This window comes from Neodiprion fabricii, chromosome 3, assembly GCF_021155785.1.
Source record: "Neodiprion fabricii isolate iyNeoFabr1 chromosome 3, iyNeoFabr1.1, whole genome shotgun sequence".
NCBI lineage: Eukaryota > Metazoa > Arthropoda > Insecta > Hymenoptera > Diprionidae > Neodiprion > Neodiprion fabricii.
Window position 1 is genome coordinate 25,379,654 of NC_060241.1, and position 26,526 is coordinate 25,406,179.

At 39.5% G+C, this 26,526-nt stretch overlaps 2 protein-coding genes across 3 annotated transcripts in view; both read right to left on the reverse strand.

The window, feature by feature from the left end:
- Positions 1-43: 43 nt before the first annotated feature.
- LOC124177723 (PAX-interacting protein 1) lies at positions 44-6,543 on the reverse strand. The gene is made up of 9 exons (XM_046560420.1): positions 6,292-6,543; positions 5,711-5,895; positions 2,950-5,555; positions 2,065-2,509; positions 1,726-1,910; positions 1,191-1,432; positions 824-1,093; positions 423-627; positions 44-174 (listed from the first exon to the last, which is right to left on the reverse strand). The coding sequence occupies exons 1-9, from the start codon at positions 6,385-6,387 to the stop codon at positions 101-103; spliced, it is 4,308 nt and encodes a 1,435-aa protein (XP_046416376.1). The 5' UTR covers positions 6,388-6,543; the 3' UTR covers positions 44-100.
- Positions 6,544-8,715: 2,172 nt separating this feature from the next.
- LOC124178477 overlaps positions 8,716-26,526 on the reverse strand; it is a 67,895-nt gene continuing 50,084 nt past the window's right edge. Inside the window, exons 4-12 of one of the 2 annotated variants that reach the window (XM_046561854.1) lie at positions 25,884-26,116; positions 24,385-24,597; positions 17,473-18,363; positions 17,098-17,178; positions 15,745-16,075; positions 14,377-14,600; positions 12,924-14,079; positions 11,139-11,615; positions 8,716-10,578 (exon numbers count right to left, since the gene is read on the reverse strand). In XM_046561854.1, the coding sequence (XP_046417810.1) occupies positions 9,967-10,578; positions 11,139-11,615; positions 12,924-14,079; positions 14,377-14,600; positions 15,745-16,075; positions 17,098-17,178; positions 17,473-18,363; positions 24,385-24,597; positions 25,884-26,116 (4,218 nt within the window). In that variant the 3' untranslated portion in view covers positions 8,716-9,966. The remainder of the gene's footprint in view (positions 10,579-11,138; positions 11,616-12,923; positions 14,080-14,376; positions 14,601-15,744; positions 16,076-17,097; positions 17,179-17,472; positions 18,364-24,384; positions 24,598-25,883; positions 26,117-26,526) is intronic. The other variant, XM_046561855.1, reaches the window with a different exon arrangement.

The following is a 26,526-nucleotide window of genomic DNA, read 5'->3' on the forward strand; positions in this document are numbered from 1 at the left end:
AAAAAAAATAGGCTCGTAGTTTTTTATCTATAGAGAAACTTACCACTGACTTCATAATTTGGCAGTGAGGGAGTCAATACAGTTGTTTTGGCTGGTCCCATCATATTTGGCTTACATCTGGCTGAAAACACTGCCGCGCCACGGCTTCAAAAACAATTCCAGCACTGAACACACCTGTGCGATAAGGATGAAACATTTTTAAATCCAGCTAATATTATTTAGTTCAAGTTACAAAATATATCCGTTTGTGAAGCTGTTGTGTTAAAAACGAAACAGAAACGTATGTGATGACACTAAAGTACAATTTGCTATGGGAAATGCGTGTTCAGGTTACATAGATTTTATCACATGATTTCCTTATTCAAGAAAAATTGGGTGCAAATGTTTCATGTTAGATGTTACAAATGAAATGAAATACTTACTGATATTAGCATGTAAAACATCAGCAAGCAGATGGAGGTCGTTTTCATGAGTCACAATAATGTAAGTCAGTCTGGTCGCATTCAACTCTTGTATTTGGCTCAGAGATCGTCTCGTTTTTTCTATTGTGCCACCGGCACTTTCAATTATTTCAGCGAATGCCGATGGAGACGGTATAACACTAGGTGTTACATAAAATATCCTACCCTGTATCGAAGGTAAGATATTCTTTATTATTTCAACCCAATTTATTTTTCGGAATCAGAAAGAAAAAAGAAAGTGGAGATATTACTATGGAAAAAAATAGAATAATTTTAAACGTTGATTAGATGGATGGAAGACTAAATATCAATTGAACACTATGAAAAAAAATACTTGTCAGTTATGAAATTCATATTTGTACCTTAAGTACAGTTCCTCTGTTGGGGCTGGCAAGGGCTTTCTCAATGTTGCAGCTGAAATTTTTCTCAAATTCAAGGCTGCCGAGTACATAAGGATTCTCATCTACGAACGTGTTCTTCGTAAAGCAATCAACGAGCCACTGTATCGTAACTATATGCTGACAATGAGATATACAACATAATAGTTTTACAGTACGAAATGGTGCAGACATAACAAGGTGTGTCGCATCACGCCAATTGACAGCCAGGGCCCCACCTAGTTCTCGGATTCTCTGTTAATGGAAAACATCAATGCACAGTTTAATTCAATTATTTGATCTATGAATGTGTCGAGAAAAATAAAGAAACTAATCGAGATGTACATATCACCTTTGCATATTTCCTAGGGTTTATCCCAGAAAATAGTATTCTAGGCTGTTTATCAGGTGGTGGTGGGTCTGGATTGCTAATAACTATTTGTTCGTCAAGGCCCAAAAGATGTGGGTCTTTATTTAGTAACGGCCCATCTAATCGGGGCTTTTTGTTTTTCCTCATTGCATTAGGACCTTGACCAACTTGTTTGACTTTGTCATAAGATTCTTGTGTTATGTTGATTGGCATTTTCCAAGCACCTGCCCAGAAAGTTTAAACATCATTCATTTCAATTATACAACCCCAATACATATTCAATATTTTCGTTTTTTAATCCACAGAAGTTAATTAATACTTTCACACGAACAAATAAAATTATTCACCTAGAAATTTTCGTTATAAAACTACAAAGTATTCGGTGTACGACTGCTGACGATTGACTATGACACTTTTAGCATGACTGATATCAGGGATACTTGATTCAGTAGTGACTCACTGGTCTCAAAGTTTTTATTTGTGAGTTGATTTCTTCGTTTAAACGTCAAATACATACCCATTAGATGAGGCACTAAGGAATAATCCAGTCGGAATGGATTGCCCAGGATGAATTGCTGGTATTTTGTGGCTTCAGGTTGATGAAGCGCGCTGGTTTGACCACACAACAAATCAGTCATCCACTGTGCATTAACTACTCCAGTCTGCCATTCTCTGGCTTTTTTGTATTTTGGTCCATCGGGTCTGAAATTTTCAAATAATTGAAAACAATTCTCCTTGAGCATTAACCACCCAGAATATCACAACCCCTGTTCATTTCTCGTGGTTAAACGTTCTCAAACGGTCATGAAAAAACAGTAATATCTGCATGAAAATGAACCATGCATTGTTGACCTACCTTCTACAGATGAGCAGCGTATTGTGTTTAGAGAAGTAACTAGTATGTTTTGCTCCTAATGCTTCTAGCATAAATTTAACCTTAGCTCTTTCTTCTCCCTCAAATCCAGAGTAAGACACAATGTGTTTGGTGCAAGGCAACTCTTGCAAGCCGAATGGGGTGGGAAAATGCAGTGCATGCCAAGGTGGTAAAACTTGCTGTTTTCCAATAACATCGGACAGCCAATGTGCACTGACACAGCGCTTAACTTCTCGCAGAGCTTGGTTCACTATCGGGTGTTTTTGTGTCATGGCTAAGATATGAGTTACACGAGGGCAATACTGCGTTTCGACTTCCCCCCCGTGTCGCTCAATTACTTGCTTCCAATTTAGAACCTCATCTGGCTGTTGAGTATCGTATTCAACGATTACAAAAATGCAACCAAGAAGAAACAAGTCTGGTGGTACTGTAAAAGAGAAATTTTACGCATTAGTTTCCAATCAGATGGGCATTGCTTATTTTAATTCGGAAAACTGAAATACGAGACAGTATCAGTTTCCTAGATTTGGCAGCAGCAATATAGAATTTGGGGTGCATTGAACTAAATGTATTCTCATTTTTTTTTTTATCGGATGCTATCAGAAAGTATAAAAATATGTTTAGTGAAGTTCAACACTACCCAATCAAGTTAATATTCACACCTTGTAGATCAATTTAATTTCGAATAAAACTTACAGTTTAAGAAATTTATCTATACTTTCAAGAACTTGTCATGAACTTCGGAAGTGGGGTTAAAGAATAATTTTACTCATATACAAAAATCTTTCTAGTAAAAACTGTAGGTTAAAAAACTGCTTCGGTTCTGTAAAACAGTCCCGAAGATCTTCAATAAATTACTATACATACATTTCAAGTTTGGATTGTGTCCGTAAAACTGCGCTCGTGGTGGCGGAATAGCAACTGCATATGGCATTTTTACAGGTGCACCTGGCGGCGCACCGTTTGTAATGTTTCCGAGTGTTCTTCTTTGATAAGCGGCTAGCAACTGAGGGTCCTGCGAAGGTGGCGGAGGTGGTCTATGCTGAGCAGTCATCAACCGAAGTTGACCAGCAGCACTACCTTCAGTAGCACCGCCTTGAAGTCTACTTGTAAGCATGTTGGCAAGTGCCGTTTTTGTTTTAGCATTGACAACCAACTGTTGATCAGGTGGTATTTGCGAATTTCCTGACAACGGCGTTAACGGAGGTTCTTGTTGTGGCCCTTGCTGCTGTTGCTGTTGCTGCTGCTGCTGCTGCTGCTGCTGCTGCTGCTGTAAGTGTTGCAATTGTTGTAATCTTGCTATTTGTTGTTGTTTCTGCACGTGCAATTGAGTCAGCTGTTGCTGTGTCAGAGGTTGGCCCTGCTGAAACACCTGACCAGGTTGTGTAGTTTGGCCACCTGGGACAGATTGGGCTGCTTGTACTATAACTGGATTTGATGAGTTTATTGGTGTGAGTGCCGGAGGCTGAGCACCTGGTATCATTGGTTTTTGTCCTGGAGCTGGTCCTACTTGAGGTCCCATCAACTGAGCTCTATGTTGTTGCTGAACCCATTGCAATCCTCCTGGCTGACCTGGTTTTCCAGGACTCCTGATAACTGCTATGTGAGGCCCTTGCTGCGCTTGTCTATTTTGCATTTGTCTCTGCAATATCAAATTCCGCTGTTTCTGTATTTTCTGAATAAATTGTGCTCTCTGCGTCGGGTCCATTTGTTGCAAATGTTGATGAGTTTGCGCATCAAGTTGTATTAGTTGTCTTGGGGGATGTTGCGGCTGCTGGGTCCACTGACCTCCAGGCCTTTGCTGTTGGCCAATTTGTTGCTGTTGCTGTTGCCTTTGCAATTGTAAATGATACTGTTGTTGTTGCCATTGAGGATCTCGCTGAACGATAAGACCCTGTTGATTTTGTGATATCAATTGTTGTTGAGATGCACTTTGCTGTTGTAACTGTCCGTCTCTAATCACAAATTGTTGCGTACTTTGAGGGGCTGACTGTTGAAGCTGTTGAGAAATTTGTTGTATTTTCTGTTGTTGCTGTTGTTGTTGCTGCAGCAAGAGCAACTGTTGACGCTGCTCGTTAGTGAGCGGTTGTTGCTGCGGAGTTGATGGTGGTGGCTGCCCTAATTGTTGTGGTGGCGCCAATTGTTGTTGTTGCTGTTGAAGAGCCAGCTGTTGTTGTTGAGAAGATAATTGTAACTGTTGTTGCTGTTGTGTGTTTATATGTTGTTGCTGCGAACCCAATTGGTGTTGTGAAGTCAACTGTCTAGGCTGGCCAAGTTGTTGTTGTTGTTGTTGTTGTTGTTGTTGTTGTTGTTGTTGTTGTTGTTGTTGTTGTTGTTGTTGTTGTTGCTGTTGCTGCTGCTGCTGCTGCTGCTGCTGTTGTTGTTGTTGTTGTTGTTGTTGTTGTTGTTGTTGTTGCTGCTGCTGTTGCTGTTGTGAAATTAACTGGTGTTGATTTATTTGTTGTTTGTGTTGTGATGTTAATAATTGCTGTGCCTGAGATGGTAGCTGATGTTGAACCATTTGTTGTTGTTTTTGGGTAGTCAGTTGCTGCTGTTCCAGTTGTTGTTGGTGTTGTTGGTTGATCTGTTGCTGCTGCGCTGCTAAATGTTGTTGTTGATTTAACTGTTGCTGTTGCAGATTGAGGTGTTGTTGACTCAGCAACTGCTGTTGAGATAACTGTTGCTGCTGCTGTTGATGTATCAATTGATGTTGCTGAATATTAATTTGTGGATGTGGCGCTTCGTGTTGTTGCTGCTGCTGGTGTTGTTGTTGTTGTTGTTGCAGGACATTTTTCATTTGAACATTATTCATTTGCGATGTTTGCGGGTGCCAAGATGCCGAAGTGGAAGTATTTGGCACATTACCTGACGAGACATTCGTAACGTGTGGTAAACTACTCTGAGTTGTTGTCCGTGAGAACTGCTGCTGCATGTTAGCTGCACTAATGGTGTTGGGCCCTTGTATACCAACCTGTTGCACAGAAGTTCGTACAGCATTATAATTTTGTGCAGCTGTTGAGGTAATTGACGTATTAGGCTGATTCCAAGGCATCCGTTGTTTCAGTTTTTCCAACATTGCCTTTGTTCTGTCCTGTTCCTGTTGAACCGCATTCAGCTCACAATCTTCATCCATAAAGCCAGTAATAAGAGCAGTCGAACTATTTGGTGATGGATATACTAATAGTCTAGGATGATATTCAATTTCACCAATGCGACTTCTATTTCGACAACAGTCCGTTACCCAATCTGGCGTGACAATTTTAATGCGGTGTCTTGTAGCTGCTTCGTACTTAGCGCCATCAGCTTTACCAATCACTAAATGCGTACAGTGGCGATCTAATCGTAGCTGACATTTGCCACCTTGAAGCGTTATCATAGCCCAGATGGACCTGCTGTCTGCACGGCTTACTTGGGAAACACATGCTCTTACATTGGAGAATAGTTGGTTCTCTTCCGGAGAAAAATATTGCGGTCTAAGAAATTTACGAATTAAGGATAAAGTATACACAGACATATAGCATTCAAACAATGATACAATAAAGTACGTAACAAGAAATAGATCAATTGAAATTTGGAAATATTATCAGTTAGGAGACATAAATCCAATATGGATAGCGTAATAGGATACAGGAGTAGTTTTTTGCACTTGACAGAGTACAGAATCCAGTCCTGCGTAACAGCTGGTATCTCATAAAGATCCTTAGCTTCAGAGATATCACTTTCCAATGCCTCATGGCCCGCGATAAGATGAGTTACAAAATCACTGAAATAATTAGATCGTTCCGCTCCCCCTTCTTGCAATAAACTTAATATCTGAAATGAAATAACGGCGAAGATAAATGTGCTGACAGAATTTACATAGATCTCCTTAACCGATGTGGTGCGGTGCTTAGTTTTGATCTATCGATTGCAGTTCAAAGTTTTATAACACCCTAACCTACCTACCATAACTAAGTTTTTCAAAACCTTACAATGTGCTCATACAAGTGTGCATGAGTAAGTAAAAAATAAATAAGCTGTCAAATGTTCTGGTTACGTGAATATAACTCGAATGTATTCATGAGATTGGTAAACTGCTTATAGACGCTTTGTTGATACGTCATTTAGTTTCGTAAATGCAAAATATCGAAATTATCGCGCGTAATATTAGAGAATATTTGAAAGCTGGCAGTGCTTAAAGAAGCGGCAATAAATATTGAGTTACTTCACCTTGGGGTCTGCTTCACCGCTAACGTAGTATTTGACGTTGGCAAACAAGACTGGATCAAGTTTTAGCTCGTCTAGGCCAGCTCTAATGTCACCCATTATTTTGAATTATCGAAATTTTTTTAGCTACCACTTACACATCACATATTGTACTGATAAATCTGACCACAAAATGTGAGAAAACGCGGGTTTTCATTATAAAAATACGTCGCGTCGCTTTTGTTATTATTATGATTGTGAGGTTATGTACCTTACCCGTTCCAGTCGAGGTATCGTAAACTGCCCACTCGGTCTTATCGATAGTCGAATGAATTGTCGAACGCTTTTGAATTCAACTTATTCACAGGTATACGCACTGAATTTCCATCGGGAATGCTAAACTGCTATTTGGGAGTCCCGACTAGCGGGATGCATCACATGCAATCCGTGTGATCTTTGGCTAAAGGAAGCCACGGTTTCGGAGTATCGGCGAATGGCGGTACTTGATGAACCAAAGCCTCCAAATAAAGTGATAATACGCAACAAATTTAATAGGAGAAAGTTTATATCAGCCGTTTGACAGATTCTAGAGTTACTGTTGTTACAATACTTTGAAAAACGATGTGGCGTCTCCACATGGGACTAGTTTTTGTTCTTTTTATTGAATCATTTCTAATATAGTAGATTGTTGAACACATAACGTCAGTATTCCATAAAGTCATGTTGTAATAGTACCAAATAGAAATAATAATGTAGCACAATTTCGAATAACATAACATCTAATTTGACCTTAACGTTTGGCGTATCCGGTTAGACGAGAGGGGATCTTCGACAAAACTTAATATGCAATAATTGAAGACACAGAACGTCAAAGATAAAAATTAATAAATACAAAATAAATCAATGTAAATATGTATAAGGATTGAAGAAAAAAAAATGAAATGATCGAAAAGTACATCGGAACTTGCATCAACGGGAGATACCCGTAAAGAAAGAAGAATTCCGTCGCTTTTCTATACGGTGTCCGTCTGAACACATTTGATTTAAGTTGCGTAAACGGGACGCTTGCAGATGAACAAATATGCGAATAATACAAATACTAACGTTCGAAATTATTTGTCGTCCCAGACAATAAGAAATCACAAAATAGAACGAATGGGATTATTACGGCTAAAGGAATGAACGATATCTGTGTTCTACTTCGTAACCTACTGATGTAATGTGACTTTTGCTGTAATGCCTGTTTTTGTTCTGAATGATCGAAGGAATATGGGAATTAAAAACATTTTTCGCTCTGCATATTGAAACACACTGTCACGTTTTCATCTTAAGCACATGCGATTATGCCTTAAGCTAATTACGAGCTCACGATTATCAGTGTTTTTGATCACACAGAGATCTTTGTTGCTACTTCACAATCAAAGTCTCTGAATTTGAAATAAGTTTGTATGTCGTATGGATTGGTTACATATCAAGTGAAGTAACGATATAAAAAGTTACACAAATATTGATATTGTTTCGATGATGATAATTGAAGATACATTAATGTGAATTCTTGTAACCATGTTGATTTTATTACTATTTAAGAGTGGCATTGAAATGGAAATTCATTTCCGCAGGAGCAAAATAGAGGTTGTGTCCGTAATACAAGGGTTCAGGATATTATATGAGTTAAAAAACACAATAGAAAAACAAGAATTCCGGCATACGCGCTTTAATCATTTATTCAATTCGACTTACAAAAACATTAATGCATTCTCTGAGTTTGTAACTCGATTCTTGTCGTAACGATGTAAATCATGTATATATATATATACATATATACATATATTATTTCAGATTTTTATCTCATCTTTAACCCGTGCCCCAAAAAGGGTGGATTTCCATGTCAAATCTGCCGAACGGATCTAGACGAAATTTGGTACAGAGGGGTTTCCAGGGTCGCTAATTACGAATCTGAACCAAAAATTTTAAACTTCGAGTGGCAAATGCAATATAGTGAATCAAAATCCCAAAAGCCACTTGATATTGCCATATTGGCTCCATCATTTAGAATTTTGTAATTTCGAATTCAGCTTCGTAATCAGCGACTTCGAAAACCACCGAGTACCGAGTTTTATCGAAATCAAATGACTCTGGATTTCACTCCACTATATTGGATCCGCAATTTTGAATTTTCAAATTTTGGGTTCAGATTCGTAAGCAGCAGTTCAAGAAATTCTCCTATATCAAGTTCCATCTAAATCCGTTCGGTAGATTTGATGTGCCGTTGAAAGAACACGATACTTGATAAATTTTAAAAAAGTTATAAAAATGAAAAATCAACTCAGCGCGATCTTCCAAACAACGCAGAACGTTCATCTTTGCACAGAATCTTTCTGTTAATCACACACACACCACATTCAACCCTTTTTCAAATCCTGGTCACGTGGAAAATGAAATAATCGGTCCTCTGAAAACAATGTTTATTTTATTGTATATTCTTTTCATCTGTATCGAGGTACATGTATGAGCATCTAAAATGCACTCTGTGTTCATTAAACCCTTCTCTCTTGCTTATCAATAAATAAATAATAGGCTAGTATGTACAAGTTTTTGATAGTTTTTTATTGTATTTAATTTAATTTAATTTTTATTATTTTTTAATTTTCATATGAATTTACTTAATATAGTTATTTATTTAATAGTTGTGTTTTGTAAAGACTCTAGAAATATTGAGCTTGGTCTGGTCAGTATACATAATATATTTTATTTTCTTTTCTTTTTCTTTGGTTTAACTATTTTATACTTGTATTTAAAATTATTTTATTTAGTTCATGTAGTACTCGAAATATTTTTTGTAGTGCAGCTTTTCTAAAATAAGATATCAATTGAATGGCACGTACAGGAAAATCCACAAGAAATAATGCAATTTATAAATTTCTTTTCATCTTTGAATGTGAGATGAAATTGGTAATATTATAAGAGATATTAAGTATTTTGGTACAATTTTGGCTCATTAATTATGTAATATATTAATCACATGATAACTATTTACCTTCTTTAAATCCTAATTGAGCCGAATTGTAAGATATTTTTGGCAACACTTCTGGCACTTTTCTGCATATTTAGCTTTTGGCTGATTAGCAAACATTGCGAATTAAACGTAATACTTGTCTTTGAATTTTTTTTATATATTTTGAAAGAAAAAAAAACAATGCTCTGACCGACGACGCATAATATTTCAAAATTAAGTGTAAAACTTTTTTACGTTTTTATGCCATGTAAATCTGCTACTTACATGCGGTAGAAGATAGTTATGGAATACGAAAATATATCTAGGTACAAAATAATGAAAAGTATAGAAATCGTTATGGAAATGACAAAGATGTTTCACGAGGATATTGATCTTGCTCAATCTACGCGAGAGAAATAAATTCGTTAACAAAAATGGGTTTGTTTCTTACCCGTATCGTACTTTTATACATGTATATCTATGAAAAAGATACAGTCCCAGGATAACTTTCAGAGTCCTACAAATTGTTTGCCGTATCCTCAGAGCATGGTCTCGCGACAATTGTGTATATCCTTGCAACTCACACAAGGATAATTGTTATTACAAAAAGCTGCACTACCCCGTTTGATCGAAGGACATGGCTGTTCTCTGGAATCAGTTGTATTTGAGTAATAATACAATACTTCTAGAATTTTATTAATGGGCTAGGAACCTGGACTAGATCCTTCGCTATTTCTCCGCCTGGCCTCCAATTCTTCAGCCAGCATTGCAACCTCCCAATTATTATGCCCGTCGTCCTCATCGTCGTCAACGTCAACGTCATCCTCGTCGTCCTCCTCGTCGTAATTCTCGTCAGTCTGACGATGATCAGATTGATGTTGACCCTGCTTCTCGTCTTCGGAGTTACTCGATGGTTCGTTGCTCGATTCCACGTCTATTACCACGTCGTCCCTCCACAATGATTGCGGACTGATCGATCTAGGCAAATCTTGCAGCTCTAACGTCTCCTCCTCCGAATGATCCTCCCACGATCTTCTGTTATGCGTCGGCGCCATCGAAGATCCCCGTCTCATTTCCGGTTGGGCTGTCAAAACCGTGTCCACCGATCCATCTCGCATGAATGGATGATCCTCAGCTATGTCTTCTTCCATAGACGTGTCGGGTTCGGTACTGTCCCGAGATTCGTCTACGTGTGGATTTTCACGTTGCTCCAGTTCCTGAATTCTTGCCTGCAATTGGGAGATGATCTCGTCTCGTTTTCGAATCTCCGATTCCAATGAAGTAAATTGACGTTCAAATTTACTTTGGATGTCTTCCTAAAATTGTAAAATTTCGACAATCTTTCATATTCAGTATTCGGAAGGAGCATTCGGTGTTTTAATTACATTCTTGCAATGTGACTCAGTGTTAGGATCGATAAAAACTAATTTTCTTTCATCTGATATCGCGATAATCGCTTCCATCGTAGTGTATCGCAAAAATAGAGAGACTCGCAGAGCACGGACTTTCATCGTATAAGTCGTGTCCTTTACACGTTTTTTGAACAAAAAGGTAAGAAGCCCAGACACCATTTATTACATTTTATTACATATACGAGGGAGGAAAATATTTCACGAGTGTTTTTTTTTTTTTTTTTTAGCAAGTATATAACCTTTACATGTGTACGACGAGGTGTGTCGACTATAGAAACATTTTTATGCACGTATCATATTTATAAATATATATATAGTCATCGCACATTAAGCATGAAATATGTTTTATTTATTTATTTTTTTTTTTTTGCTGTACGAAGAAACGAAGGCCACAAGAACACTGGGCGTGCCAAACAAATCGACGAGACATGCGAAAAGCGTGTATATCCATGACAGATACTCACTAATCGAGCCTGAATCACTTCGCGAATCCCGGAGACAAGTTCACCGAGGTATTCATCCTCCCGTGCTCCTGAAACTATTTGGAGAATGTTGCCACTGCTTATTGGACGGAAGTTAAGCTTACTAGTAGGAGGCGGTGGCAGTGGATTCGGTTCTTGTGGAAGTGGCTGATGTTGATGATCCCCGATAGCCGTGTTATTTGGTTGCTCGGACGGCGGGCTCTGCAGAGTATATTTATTAAAGGTAACGCTTTTTGATAGCTTGGAATGCCTCGCAGCGTAGCCTTCGATCGTTGGTGCCCGCATCAACTTCCGTAATTCGGCGGTAGCCGTTTTTTTGTCTGGTATACTCGTGGTCGAAGTTTCCGAGCTTCCTGTCCTACTTTCGGCTGACAGTTTTTTAAGTATGCTTTTCAGATTCCGCCGTTCTAAAGTTTCATTCTCGGGTGAAAGCTGATTTTGGAAAGTGATTGCCTGATCCTACAAAACAGTTTTTATCGTCAGCTGATTGAAACGGTATTATTTTAGCACTTTTTGAAACAGTTCTATTTTAAGACAGAAATTCCAAATATCACCGTGACTAATAATTTTTTTGAGAAAATCGTTTATATAAAAGTTGCACGATTTTAAAGATAACCCAAAATGGTAATATCAAATTCTCAAAGGGACAATAATTTTTGGTTTTAGAACTGTAATCGGTCATCACATAAGGATTATTGCTATTCTACAACAGTGGTCAGTTTTAATCGTCCCAGGTGAATATTTCAGTGTTAGACAAAACTTGTTGGGTTTCAGAAGGGAAATACGATGTTCGTAAGGCTCGGCGTGTAGAGTGTGCCATTCTTGAGATTTTACCAGTAACGTCTAATTTTAGATAGATAAGACGTATTTTTGGATAAGAGCAGCTGATAACGTGGTCAAAGATGAATTCAAAAAGGTGAAAAAAATATTGCTGATGGGAATTTTTTAGAATTCCTTTATTCGAGTTTTTTCGCTTACTTCAGTACGTACAATTTGTCTTTCATCCTCGCTCAAAAGTTGGCTTCCGTTTATAAGATTGGCGACGGATAAAACGGTACAATATTCTTCATACTTTTGTTTGGTCTATGAATTACGGTCACAAACCTTTCAGCGAGGATGAGAAACAAAAGTTTAGTTAAAAGCAAAAAAAAAAAAAACTAATAATACAAAATTTTCCAAAATTTAATCTAAAAAAAGAACCCTTTTGCTTCTTCGAATTCATCTTTCGTTTCACTATTAGCTGTATGTATCCAAAATACATGTTGCCTATCCAAAATCAGACGGTTACTGACAAAATCTCAAAAATGGCAGACTTCACAAATTGACCCATATAAACCCGACCTTTCCCTCTTGACACCCTTCAATATTTGGTTTACTTTTTCACGAACTGTTCGTTTTTGAGATATTCGGCTGGGCCAAAAAAATAGGCACCGATCACCTTGCAGTAGGTATCTGGATGTGAAGTAGTCGGTAGAATAACTCAACATTTCGATGAAAATACATTTGAACAAAAAACATGAAACTCTGGATATTTTACTGCAAAGATTTTCTTCCGAAATCATTAGTACTGGAAATGTTCGGTCGTATAATTTTTAAAAATGGGACACCCCGTGCAGTTTTTAAATCGAACACAGAGTGTAATCGGTCATCGATAAAATATCATTAATTGTCATACATGCATACATGCAGTATTTCCGCACGGCTATAAATGTGATTTCACTTAACTAAAATGCAATCGATTTCGATGTAAGACTATAAATATCTCACCTGATTTAATTTAGCCAGTTTCCTTGCGTACTCGATGGCACATGCCTCTGAGTGACTTCTTGTGAGATTACTATCGAATTCAATATCCGTCGGCTCTGTGCAATCCAAGCTTGAACTTCTGACCGCTTTTTCCAGTTCAGCCAACTTCTGCCGTTCGTTTAAAATTTTCAACTTCTTGACAAAGGGTAATCCGCAATATTCGGGGGATAAGTCGTCGACCGAAGCGTACATCTTAGTCTGCTGCCGAATGTGCAACAAGCTTCGTTTCACTCGTAACCTTCGAACCGGCGGACTTATTTGCGGAGAGCGATTCTTCTTCGTATCTCGCGTTTTCAAAGAGGCATCTTTCAGCATGCTCCACGGTTTTTTACCAACTATACTGCCGCCGCTCTCGGTCGAGGCAGTCGGCGATTTCGCGGACGATTCCGCAACGGCAGTTTGGATTACCTCCTGGTTCCGTTCCATCTCAACCGTTTCTTCCGGTATAGAATTTTTCGGTAAAAGAGGTTCTTTCGCGGGTCCCTCTTTGTCCGACGTCGTTTCTTGATCATTTTTAGCCTTCAACAGAAGTATCCTCTGCAGAAGCGGCAAGTTCTGATTCGTCGGATTTTGAGCTTCGGGAACTTGTGTCGTCTGCGGCTCTACGGGGGCGCTTTGCGTTTCGACTACATTCTTCTTCTCCTCGCGTTCTTGTTTTTCCTTCAGTAGCCTCAACCTGGACAAAAGTGGCAGCCCTGCGCCGATCGGCGATACCGGCGGTTCGGCGTTACTCGAAGCCGATACTTCGTGCGCGTCCGCGTCGACTTTCGTTTGGCGTCGCAGCATCGGAGCTTTCGGCGCCAACGGTTGCAATTCCAGACTCTCCTCGGGTCTGGTGTTTCGCCTGCTTTTGCGGAGGACGTTTTTAAGACCCTTAACGTCGCTCCTCAACTTGTCAACGATTCTTTTTCCGGTGCTATTGTCGGACGAGTCGTGTCCCGGGGACGTCGGCTGTCTGACGGATCTGGCCACTCTCTGAGCCTCCATAAGACGCTTTCGGCCCAGGTTTTGTAAAATTTCTTGAGCCTCTGGGTAATCCTTCATCGCCCCCAAAACATCCTCCCGAGAAAGGCTGAACAATTCTGAGTAACCAACTGATCTCACGTCCGCCGTACGCCTAAACAAACGCAAGAAACAAATTTTACTCTGGCGCGGAATGAACTAAATTATCATTCCGGAAGCGGAAATTTGTTTTACTATTTTTAGACAGTTGGGACGAGGAAAATGAGTTTCCATTCGTTCGAATACGGTATTATTGACGCCGACCTTTATGAAGTTTGGCATTTTCCCTAACGAGGGCAATGATGTAATACTTACATGAAATCTGACTTGATTATTAATAATGCTCATGTAACTTTTAGTCGTTGTCGAACAGATATTTCGAAAACTCGGATAAGGCGAATTAGAAACTTACTTATTTAGTCCATCCAAATTGAGAATACCAATTTCCCCGAAAAAGTCGCCTGCTTTCATAGTGGTCAAAACCCTTCCAGTTTCACTGATCACCTCCAAGATCCCATCGGCTATTATAAACATTTCTCTAGCAACTTCACCTTTCCGGCATATCGAGTCCCCTGGGGTGAAGATGTACGCCTTCATTTTAAGAACTAAATCGTGAAGAAATTCCGGTTGGCACTCCTAAAATTGAGAATTTGAGAATTTTGTTATTCTTGAAACATTGACTACGTGTATTGAAGTTAAGTTGTTTTGAAACGGTTTAGAATAATCTCACCATTTCGAAATTGCATAGACAGCGTAATGTTTATGCAAAAATCGGGGCAGAGAAAATTTTGAAACGCGTTTTTTCCGGGTATTGGGTACAAACGGACTGTTGGACGCTTTAAGGTATGGTAATTTTATTTGTAACTGTTAATATATATGTACTGCGTGTTATTCAATACATCTTTGAATTTATGTGGAAACTAATTTGCTTTGCAAATTACGTCCGGAATTATAATGTTTTTGTGTGCGAAAACATAATTACGGCACGTTATTCGCTGAACTGCATGTAAATGGGAACGTGAACCGATATTCGCGATGGTTATATTTGTTTATCAACAGCCAGTTCGGTTAGAGTGGGTCAAACCGATTATGCAGCAGCTGCCTCAATCAATCAATTATTGCACCTTAGTGAACACCGAGTTAAATTTATGCAACATATACATTTCGTCGAGAGACGGTATTATAGGTATGTATTCTATGAAATAGATGAATAAGCAATATTCGCAATAAAAATCATAGTACAGCCAGATGTTGACGATATAACATTACAGGTGGGAATGAACAATAGGTCGTAATGAAAAAATTTCATTTTCGAAATCAGTCTTACTCATACGCTGATAACCATCTTCAGGTTCCCAGATGACCATTAAATTGGAACACTCGTCGGCGATTTTCGGTCACATACTAAACGCAATTCTTAAGTCCTCTGTCTTTGTTATGCATTATACATATTGTATTATATAACATATACACACACGACCAAAGAATTGCAATTATTATGAAAAATATATAACGACCCTGAACTGTTGGAAAATTGAAATTTAATGGTCATATAGGTTCCTGGAGATGCTGTCCCTTAGAAACGTAGTTTGTTTATGTGGGTTTACAGAATTTTAAAATCGAATTTCTCAGCGTACAGAAAAGACTGATTTCAAATATGAAATTCTTTCGCTCCGCCCTAACGAATGGCTGCGGAACAATATACCGATATTACAACTTTTACAACGATACAAGTTGTTGGTGTATATTGGTTTTTTTTTTTTTTTTTTCGTGAGCTCACCTGAAAAATGGTAACTTTTTTTAGGACGGACAAATTGACGTGCAACGCGAGCTCAGTCTTTAATTTATCTGGTAGCAATCCTAGTGCCGTGTTGATGTCACCTCCGCCTTGAATTCTTCCGCGTGACCAGCTGTAATCGTACCATCTTAACACTCTTCTTTTCATGCCTCCGGGAACCTTGTGGTGCCTCATATAAGTCTTGGCACCGTCCAGTAACCTTTCAAATTCCAAACGATTGGCGTTTCTGTTCGTTATTACGTTGCCAACTTGCCCGACGATGGTAGCGAATATGAACACTCCGATGAGGTAGCTGACAATGGTGAAGACGTACCTGCGAACCAGTGGGAGAATCAATCAGTTGAGTAGGTAAAGTTGCTGCGGTATGGCGAGCGGCCCCCGCCGGAGCCTTTCTTCACCTCTTCTTTAACATCATTTTTTCCATTATCTTTCTTAGACTTGCACTGTTCACTTCATTCTTATTCCCTTATTACTTGCCTGCTTTTTCATCTCGTTTTTCAAATTTTCCTCGACTCGTTTATCATGTTACCGTATGCTCTTTCAAATAGGTATACCAGTATTCATAGTCATGGTATACGGTTCACCGAATATTCTACGTTTCAAATAATTCTTTTAGTTATTACAACAGTCTAAGAAACACGGATTCCTTAGGTCAAACGAATAAAGGAAGCACTGTGTTCACGAATTTTGAAACTGCCGTCAACCTTGGCCCAAACTTTATGTCTACTTGGTTATATACGCTGTTTCAGGTACTGGTCAGCGAAAGAAGGCTTGAATTAAATATCTCATGTCCCGTGGAAGTCCCGATGCGTAGACTGCGGTACCAATTATGAAGTGTACGAAGTAGAGGTTGCGGATTGTCTCGTGAATATGAAATTGGGATCGAAATTTACATAAGCAATTACTGAAAGTAGTCTCCTAGCGTACCTGTCGGTATACTGTTCGTCCTTAGCAGGATGTCTTATGCAATTCTAGGGTAAATACACGATCCTACGGTGAATTAATTATGCCAACGTAATGAGATTACCTCACAGTGAGATCCTGACAATTTGCCTTGACGCAGTGAGGTTTAACCATCTCATCTCTGTACTTAATGAGTCGAGTAAAAGCGTTTATATACCCATTATCCGATGTTCTTGGTACGGGCATGCTACGTATCTCATCCTCCGAAATTATTTCACGATCGTTGAATCGTTATCGTTTTCACAAGCGAGTCTTCAACGAAACTACATGTGACTATGAATACTGGTGATCGGATTCTTTTAGACTAAATATGTTTCTTCAACGTTTTGTGAAAAAAGGTTGTCTTATATATTTTGGGAACGATACAGATACCCTCCGTTATGCTTGAACTGCAGAAGCCGGGACAGTCGGCCACGTCGAGCGAGGCTCCGGGGATTGCCACCCGCCATGACTCTGCCAACACAACAACACGCCACTCACCATTCTAATTCCTAGGCACTAGTTTGCTATGAGAAATGCAAGAGGTAATGGAAACTTAGAGAAATTATTGTCCAGCTGGGAATTTTAACGTGCGCGTGTTGGAATAAACTGCCACAATCCTTTGGAACGTGATATTTGGAGCAAAAGTGACGACGGTCGTTCCGTTACCTCTCAATGTTGGATGATAAGATACGGTTAATTCCAAGCGAGGAGGAATCTATATGGTGAAAACGAAAGTGAATATAGTTATAAGTAAAAATCACTCACTCGGCGTTAGTTTCTGGCGTAGGCAAGTCACCGATGGTAGTCAACGTTAGGGTCGACCAGTAAAGGGATCCCAAATATTTTCTGGTCAGAGTGGCGTATTCTCCTGGCCTGTAAGGATACACCCAGTCTCCTTGGAAGCCTTCAGCTTCGCTTAGTAAATAATAAAAACATCCAAACCAATGAGCGAGTATTAACAGAATGTGAATTAGATTTAAAACTCTCCAGAAGTTTGGGTATACTGTTCGCGATTCCACCATGTAATAATAGTCGTACACTCGATAAACTTTTAAAAATCTAGGAAACCTTAACAACGGGTTACTGCCGAGATTCACTTGCAAAAGGTCCAACGGCAGCAACGCGAGCAAATCCAGTATGAACGATTTCGACTTGAAGTAGTGTCCGGCTAATTTTTTACTGTTATACACCATCAGTCCTTGCTCAAGGTAGCCGGTGCGAAACTGCACACCAACGTCGAGAAAAAAAACTACATCGGTAAATCCGTCACATGCTAGCCAAGCAGCCGGTGCCAAGGCTTGGAGTTCAGGTAAACTTTGTCTCACTATCAGTGTCCATAAATTATATAGAACGCAGGTTGACAAAAGCATCAACCAGTAATAATAGAAGTTTTCGTCTGGATTCACGACAGTTTTTGGCGGGCGTTGCGTCCTCCGCGGACGTCTTCTGCGAACACCCGAATCCTTGTCGTCCGTTGCATCGCCTTCACCTTCAGCGGTGTCCAAAGTTTCCTGACTTTCCGGTATTTGTCGGGTGGAAAATCGCTTCAGGAACGAATCCTCGCGCTTCAATGGAGGCTTCTTTTGAATTGTTGATATTGCCGATGACAGCTGAACCGTGGTTCGCAGTTTCATCCACCGCTGGTTACTCTTCGTTCTATAAAAGTTAAAGAGTTCCATTTAAACGATACTTTAGTCAACAAATCACGACGCGTCAATGCAATCACACTAATTTTCTTCAAAGTCGCATTACGTAACCACCCAATCGTTTAGATTCATCATTTATTCCTGTATGCGAACCAAGAGCACTTCGTAAAAAGATCTGCTGGACACCACAACATAAAACTGTGCTTTTCCAAATCTGCACCTACTTCAACCCCCGAATTCCTATATCTCACCGAAATGATTCGACAGATATTAAATGGAAAAATATCGCTGTCGATGTCGACGTTCGTGGAATGAGGATGCAGCTAGTACTTTTCGTTTTTTCAAATGATTCTGCAATGAAAGCACATGGATATGTTCCACGACGTGCCACCAATGCGGGAGCGTGATTCCGAGCACGTTAAGGTAAAATTTACACTCCGTTGAAGGAGAAGACTTGAGTTGTGATAAAATTCTACGCGTCAGCTCGAACGGTTATTTCACGTCTCCGACCGAAAGACACTATTCGATTTTATGGCTGACTTGGGAGAGCCACAGTATTCAAGGCACGAGTTGAACAAAGTATACGACAACCACGATACCCGGTACCATCACTATCTAATTTAAACCGCGCGTGGGATCAATTTTTCAGTATCGTGCATTGAAAGCCCCACATAGAGGAATATCGGAACGAAGCGATAATTATCGTCGTTCGTATCAGCGATTCAGAATTACCTCTTCATCGCCTCCAAGCAACGACATCGTAATTTTTATTTCTTTCTCATCTTATCTAAAAGTTTATCTGCAAATGCGGGCGGGTCGAAGAGGTCGGATCCGGGTCTCGTAAGTTAAACCATGTCCAATTTCCTGACCCAAATGCAACTCAGCAACATTTTTTCACCGGACCCATATCCCCGATGGGGAACCATAAACGTGTAAATGTGCACGGTCATGGACGAGGGGCGCACATAAATCGTGAATCTTGCATCCGATCAAAGTAGACGAATACATTGTGCGTCAATACTGCGGCGACGTGAAGAACTCAAGCTTTATGTTACATCAAAACAAGATAATCAAATACTCCTCCGACAGTTATATGTATCAGTATAGAAACGCATAGAATCTGTTTTCATTCTTTTCAATGTGATGGTCGTAACAACAATTTGTAATAAACAAAGCGCAAATTATGCAGCTTGTCTATCTATGATTCGAGATAGATGACAAGTAACGAGTGCTTGGAATTGCTGCCTGTATATTCTTCAATATTAAATGAATTATCTATTTCTATTTCAAACTAATCTACGGAAAATGCACAAAATATTGTACGACATGCATGTTTCTAAATGTGCATTGATGTTAGTGTCTTTCTAACGAGGTGTTGTAATTACGTATGTTGTTGTCGGTTTTCGCGCAATACGCAGTGAGTGTATTGATGCATTTTTTATTGCGCCTCATTCAATCGCTGCCCCAATTGAACATGATTCGATGATCGGTCGAAATCGACAGAAGCTGAGAATTATCAGCATCGAATTTTAATGCAGTTACAAACCAATTCGTCGGGCTTTTAATCTGTCATCAACCCGTTCACAATTCAGGCTTTGTAAATAATTTCCGCGAATAAATTACCATCGTGAAAATTTCGCAACGTTACGAGAACTCGAAAAATTGGAGCGTGACCGCAAGGGTAATGTGAAAATCAGACGTACATATCGGGATCGACCAGACGTGTGCATCGTAAAGCGAATTACGAGCGTACAAAGTGGAAAACACGTATACAACAAGGTATGAATTAATCATTTTTCTCCTGGCAATAAAAAAAAAAAACGCCGAAACTCCTCGTGCTATATCGCGTTGTTGGCGAATCTTAGCAAAAAAAAAAAAAAGAAAAAAAAAGGGGTGAACCGCGCGAATGAGTCAGCGAAAAAATACTCGAGCCAAGAGCGGATATGACAACGCTTGTCACGGTGTTGAGGGGCTGAAAAACTGAGTGGCGAATCCGACGTGACCGACAAATGAACAAACGATTGATTAGTGTAAGGATGATTGACAGTCAAGTTGTGGAACGCGAAAATTTCAGCTTGTGAATTGAACGGTAGATTTACCTCCGCAGAAATTCGCAGACGTGAGCTGCTGCGGAGAATATGAAGCAAAACAAGATATCGTCAAATTTCTTTTTGCCCAATTGACAAAAGCTTAGAGCCGACCCATTAGCTACGTAACATTTAGTTCTTAATGCACGTTACAGTGAGCATGACGAACGGGCTTCGTCTGTGAATTAATTTGGTGTCCAGGATTTTTTATATCTCATACTCTTGGTCATACAGAAGAACGATGTTAATCGTGTAACGAGCGCATATGTTCGTTAGAACCTAATGGTTACGAAAATTATGCACAAGTGTAGATATATGAGATATTGTTAATTTTGGTAGTGTAGATCATGATATAATACATAGGTTTCTTCTAATTAAAAGTTTTTTTCGATCTTATTCTATTGCTATAAGCATGCCGTAAAAACCTTCGCGTGAACCAATCAATTTAGTTAACAGTATCTAATTATTATTAATCCAGCAAGCTCTAATTAAATTAATTCAATTGCAGAGTTGAGATGAAATGAAATTTTAATGAAAGAGTTCAAAGTGAACGAGAGCTGAATAAGTTGGTTAGCCAAAGAGTCAGATGGATGAGAGACAGACGGATAGACAGAAAGAGAAACACAGACAGATGGACGTGACAGAATATAGAGCATAGACAACAGAGTGAAGTAATACTGGCGATTACAGTTTCTAGTACGTACTCGTAAGTAACATTTCTCACTCTTCACAAATATGCTACATAAACATACCTTAGCACTTTAACATCGTAAAAATATATGCGCCGCTTGTCAGACTTTTCAAATACTACCTATATGGTGCTATTACAACGGAGGCACGGGTGTACACTTTAAAATACAAATAAAATTGAGCAAGCAGAAGGTTTTGTGAACCGAGTTGAAAGTTTCTATAAATTGATGCATTTTAAAGTGTACACATCCCGCAAATGAATTTCAATATCAATTAATCTCTGTATCGTCGTCATTTTAGATCGCACAATCATGTACCAGTTTTCAAAGACCTTCGTCTATTTGTCCTTAGATTATATATTCATGCATCGAAAGAGAACTTCATGATTCCTTCGTCTTCGATCAGCCTGATTATTGATCTGCCCTTTCTCTTTGTACTGTATAACGGACTTTTTATTATTGAACAGATGAAACTCCTGTACTAAAGTTAAACGGGCAAGATGAGAAGAGCCTTGAGAGGATGAGTGTAGTAACAGTAAAACAAATTATTCTAATTAATTAATATCCGAATCAATAAAACTGAACGAATGTGTATGATGTCATTTGAGGGGAAAAAAGCAACGAAACTAGCACAGTATTAGTACGACAATGAATGGAATCCCCCATTTCTGGCACAGAAATAATTCAATTTACATAGTACGTGAAAATTTAATTTAATTCTTTTGTCAATGATTATCCGCGTGAAAGATTTTCTACACCCAATGGAACGCCGTGAAAATGTTGTAATCGTATGAAAAAATTCTATTCCTATAAAACAGTACTGATAAATGTGTACTGAATTCAACGCTGTTATTGTATGTTTATTAACGATTGTGTACAGCGATAAGTAATATCGCATGGGAATAATAAAATTTATTTATAAAATTGAGCAGATATTAAACAGTTTTTACCCTTGCCTGACTTTCAGTAATGATTTTCAGTTCTCCATTGGTTTATTATTTTTTCGAATTTTCGTAACATACATAGATACTCGACAGCATACTTCTAATAATTCATTAAACAGCTGTATTATATACTTTACGTAATTTCTTTCGGATCTACTGCATTTTCCTATCTAATATACGAAGCATTTTGGAAAGTAGACGGGGTAGCACAAGTTAGTTCTTTCATTTTCGATCTGGCATATATAACTTGTCATTGGAGGTTTTTATTACATACCTACTCAATGGAACCGGCATCAGTGAATTCTGATAAGTGACGAAATGAAAAATTCAGTCATGCTCTAATCATCTACGGAAATTCTTAATTTTTGTAATCAACTAACAAATTACCATATTCAAATGCAATGATTCGGTTGTAAGGCGGTTCTAAGTTTAAGACTTTCGAAAAATCGTATAAGCCTCCGTCACATAAGTCAAGAAAATGATCTCATAAGAATTTTTCCATTAAATTTCATCCACCGATGCGATAAAGGCTTTCCCTGACAAGTCTGAGACCCTAAAAATTGATATTAGGACTACGAGGCAATTTTTTCTTTTCCAGAACAATCGTTATCAATTGCCAATTATGAAAGAAAGTTCACAGAGTTTTGATCCTTATAACCGTTGCAGATTTTTTTCATCAGTCTGAAAAAATGGAGTTTTTCGGGCGGGCAAAACTTTGCAATTCACGGCATTGAGTAAAGTTAATTCATCATAACGGTGCTCCGAAAGTTTACGGCTACTCCGATAGTCACGGTTTCATAAATCGAATCGTTGAATTTTTTAGCTACATTAAAAAATGGCAAGTAGGTCGAGTAGAAGAAATGAATCCCAATGGTTCGGTTCTTCCAAGGTTTCCGACGAATAAATACTCGTAAGACAAAAAATATCATTCAAGAGATCCAACCAGAAGCTACCTAAAGATTGCAGGATGTCCGGTCGCAGGGGTTCTTTACTTTACTGCATTTCTAAGAACATAAAACACTTCTGGCGAGGGTTCACGGTCGAGGGCAGAAACTTTGAATCCGACGCGCATACAGTATCCGACTTGCTTCGCGAAACATTTTAAGTCATACACATAGAGAAATTTCACGTATCCCCGGACTTGGACCCGACAGTTTCCGGAAGACCCTAAAATGTGCTACCCCGCATCCGTAACGGTGAGAGAAGGAAAATCGCATGGAAATGCGAGAGAAGACGGTACCAATAGCGGTACAGTCACGAAAACGCGAGCGTCCGTATGTAGTGTACAATGTGTTCTGTAACTCGGGCACAGGAAGCCGATAGTGGTGCTGTACGTGAAAAATGATGATGGTAGAGTGCGAGTGAAATTTTTTTCTCGCCTACACCGACGAAGTCATGATGCAATTTCAAAACTGGCTATATTCACCCGTTTCGGGCATAGATCTGTCCTGACCTCAGATTAACTCCAAGTTCTTGAATCTTGACTCAAAATTCATGAATTCAGTTTTACTGAGTTTGTGGATTTGAGTTCGGGCACAGTTCTCAAAAAGCGCTGGGTGCCAAGTTTCATCCAAAATCAAGTAAATGCTTGCATGGTTAACCGCCGTATTATATCCGCTATTTTGATCTTACAAATTTTGAGCTCAGATTCGTGGTCGGCAGCCTTAAAGATTCGAGATTTCTAAATTCAGAATCAGAGGTGTGTCGAAAAATGCGTGTCTCAAATGTGCATAAATGAATAACTTTGTTGCATCGCAGCTTCGTCGGTTATAACACGCGGTAGAGAAATTTCACAAATACTTTACTATCCTCATTTTCCATTGATCAACACCCATACGGACTTGCTACGCGCAAGTTACAGGTCACCCTGTACATACAAGTTAGATGTATGTTGCATATAAATCAAGGGGTTTACCACCCTTAAAATCTGTTTTACCCTACTCGCGTAATCTTGAAAAATCATTTGAAATATCCGAAATCCCCTGAAACCATGTGAAAGCTTTTGCAACCGTGGGATCTTGAAATCTGGCGATAGACACAATCGGATGGACGGTTAATCCCCGGATGCAAATGCTGCGAATTACATATGCAGACCTAAGAGCGCATAATAGGTAACAGCAGAGTTGACAATCAGATGTATACAGGTATAACAAGAACAGAATAGTAGAGAATAGGTGGAAGTGTAGATTGTAGAAGATAGTCCAGAGTACCCGTGAGCCATGGGTGTTGCCTCGAATAGTGTTGTCAAATAGTGTTTGAAGGTCGAATTGAAGGTCGGAAGGTACCATCCATCGCAACAAGAACCCGGTACCTCTTGATCTTACGGAGTGAAGAATATAGGGTCATCACGGCACGGACGTTGCTCCATTTTTGCGAGCCTCGCGTGCATCGTGGCCGTTTCGCAGCTTCGGCAACTGCAGCTTCGCCTGCACTGTCCAGAGAGTTGGACGCGGTTGATGTCGCGGCAAGCCCGTTGCTCATTGATTTCCGGAGCGAAGCTCGGCGACGATACCTTTCCGATGATCTGCGAATAACATACAATGCCCCTGCAGTGGGCTGGCTGTTCCTCCATCTGTCTACCTGTTTCGGGCGCTGTGCCGTGTCTTCGTTTGTTCATTTTCAAATTTAACGTTCAATATTTATACCAAGTAAATAGCATCCTGATTCGTTATGCACTCGAAGCTCGATCAATAAATTATGAATCAACCGTTACGTGTCGGTGGCACAAATTTTTAAAACAACCAGCCAATCGTTATTACTCGTAAATATCAAATACCTGAATTCAATTTCGCGCGAAGGGAGAGAGAGAGAGAGAGAGAAAAAAAAAGAATCAGGACTTTGCAAAATTTGGCAGGCAATTAAATCAATTGCAAATTATACTCAACGGCTCGCTGTTTAGTAGACTGAAAAGCCTCGCTATAAAATTTTATCACCGTTGTCTGATCGCTTATCTTCTCCTCTTTCTTCTACTATCTTTATTATCGGAAAATTACACGGGCGGACAAATAATCGATCCTGGCAAGATGTCCTGTGCTTATTTACCCGTGAGTGCGTGTCTCTCGTTCTCGTGATATAGGGTATAAGTCAATTATTGCTTCCTGTTTACCCCAGTTACACGTAATACAATTCAATGTAACTGCCTCACGTTGCTCTATCCGACCATGTGATTGTACTTCTTTTTCTCTATTGATCGACATCAGGCGTATCCGTTCAACGGGCAATAACAAGGGGATAATCTAAAGTATACTAAATTCTACAATAAACTAAACCTGGGTATGTGGATAAAATGGACACATGACGTGACGGATGATAACTATGGTCAGGACAATCACAAGCGTGAATATGTAAATAATTAAATATATATGTAATTTGGTTAGCCAATGTTTCGTTAATTTTTACGTGGTAGAGGGTGGGTCCTAAGCCCGATGAGAAGCTCTAGGAATTCTGGATTAATAGACCATGCATGTACAGGTAGACTTCCTCGCCCAATCTATTAATACCATTACCTAATTGATGGCACAAAAACTCACGTCATTCCGATTCCCATCCACGTGTTTCTCATCCGCACAATTTGCAATTGAATTCCTACGTAGAATGCACGATTCGAATATCGCATTACGGATAAACGACAAGCAAATAACATAATTAACGACCTCATATCCTCGCGCCAAACGATTTCACCGTGAATTTATTACCCCCGGTACACCTGCTCTCTCATTTTCATCACAAAATCGAATTATTACGAAGGTACAGAATCGCGCCTCAGGCTCGGCCCGCTTTTTTTCAACCCCTTGTGAGAAACTCACTCACCTCGATCCACCCTGCCGTCGACTGCTGCTGTCATCCTCGTCGTCGTCTTCGTCGTCTCGGGATGTGGCCAAGGAGTGAGGAACCGAGGACGGCGCGCTGCTCCCCGAGTCTGGCCCTGGGACCATCCTGGATCCAGGCCCTGACCCACAACCCGACCCGCCAGGCTTGTGACCGTGGACTGATGGTGGGCCCAGCCCACCCGCCCGGCCCGCGTCGTTCTCCGCCCGATCCACCTGATGGCAATGCGATTCTAACTCGTTTCAATTTTTTCCAACTCACTTATATTCGCCTTCAATTATCGACTTTCAATCAATCGCTCCGTTGGTGATATCATTATATTTCCGCTCGAGTTAAGGAGGTCGGTCGGCCAAAAATCCTTACTTTTTATTCATTTTATTACGAGATGGTCTTACATCGAGGACTTATGAAATTTATTGTGCTTGCAGGCTACGAGGGTTCCTTCAAGTCGCACAAAACCAGAAAGTATTGGATTATAAACAATACCTTAAATGTCGATGCCACGGTTCAGATAGCTTCAAGATGGTTGGAAATCTGGTGGATTCGTTCCATTTCATTTTACGATGACTAATTTTATTCGGAAGACTACCTTCTACAAACTACTGAAACGGATTATCTTTTTTTT

Coding starts and splice junctions, on each gene's coding strand:
- LOC124177723 (XM_046560420.1), bottom strand. CDS start 6,387: ATGGGTGACATTAGAGCTGGCCTAGACGAGCTAAAACTTGATCCAGTC. Junction 5,556..5,710: donor AAGTGCAAAAAACTACTCCT/GTATCCTATTAC, acceptor TAAATTTCTTAG/ACCGCAATATTTTTCTCCGG. Junction 1,911..2,064: donor ACGCTGCTCATCTGTAGAAG/GTAGGTCAACAA, acceptor TGAAAATTTCAG/ACCCGATGGACCAAAATACA.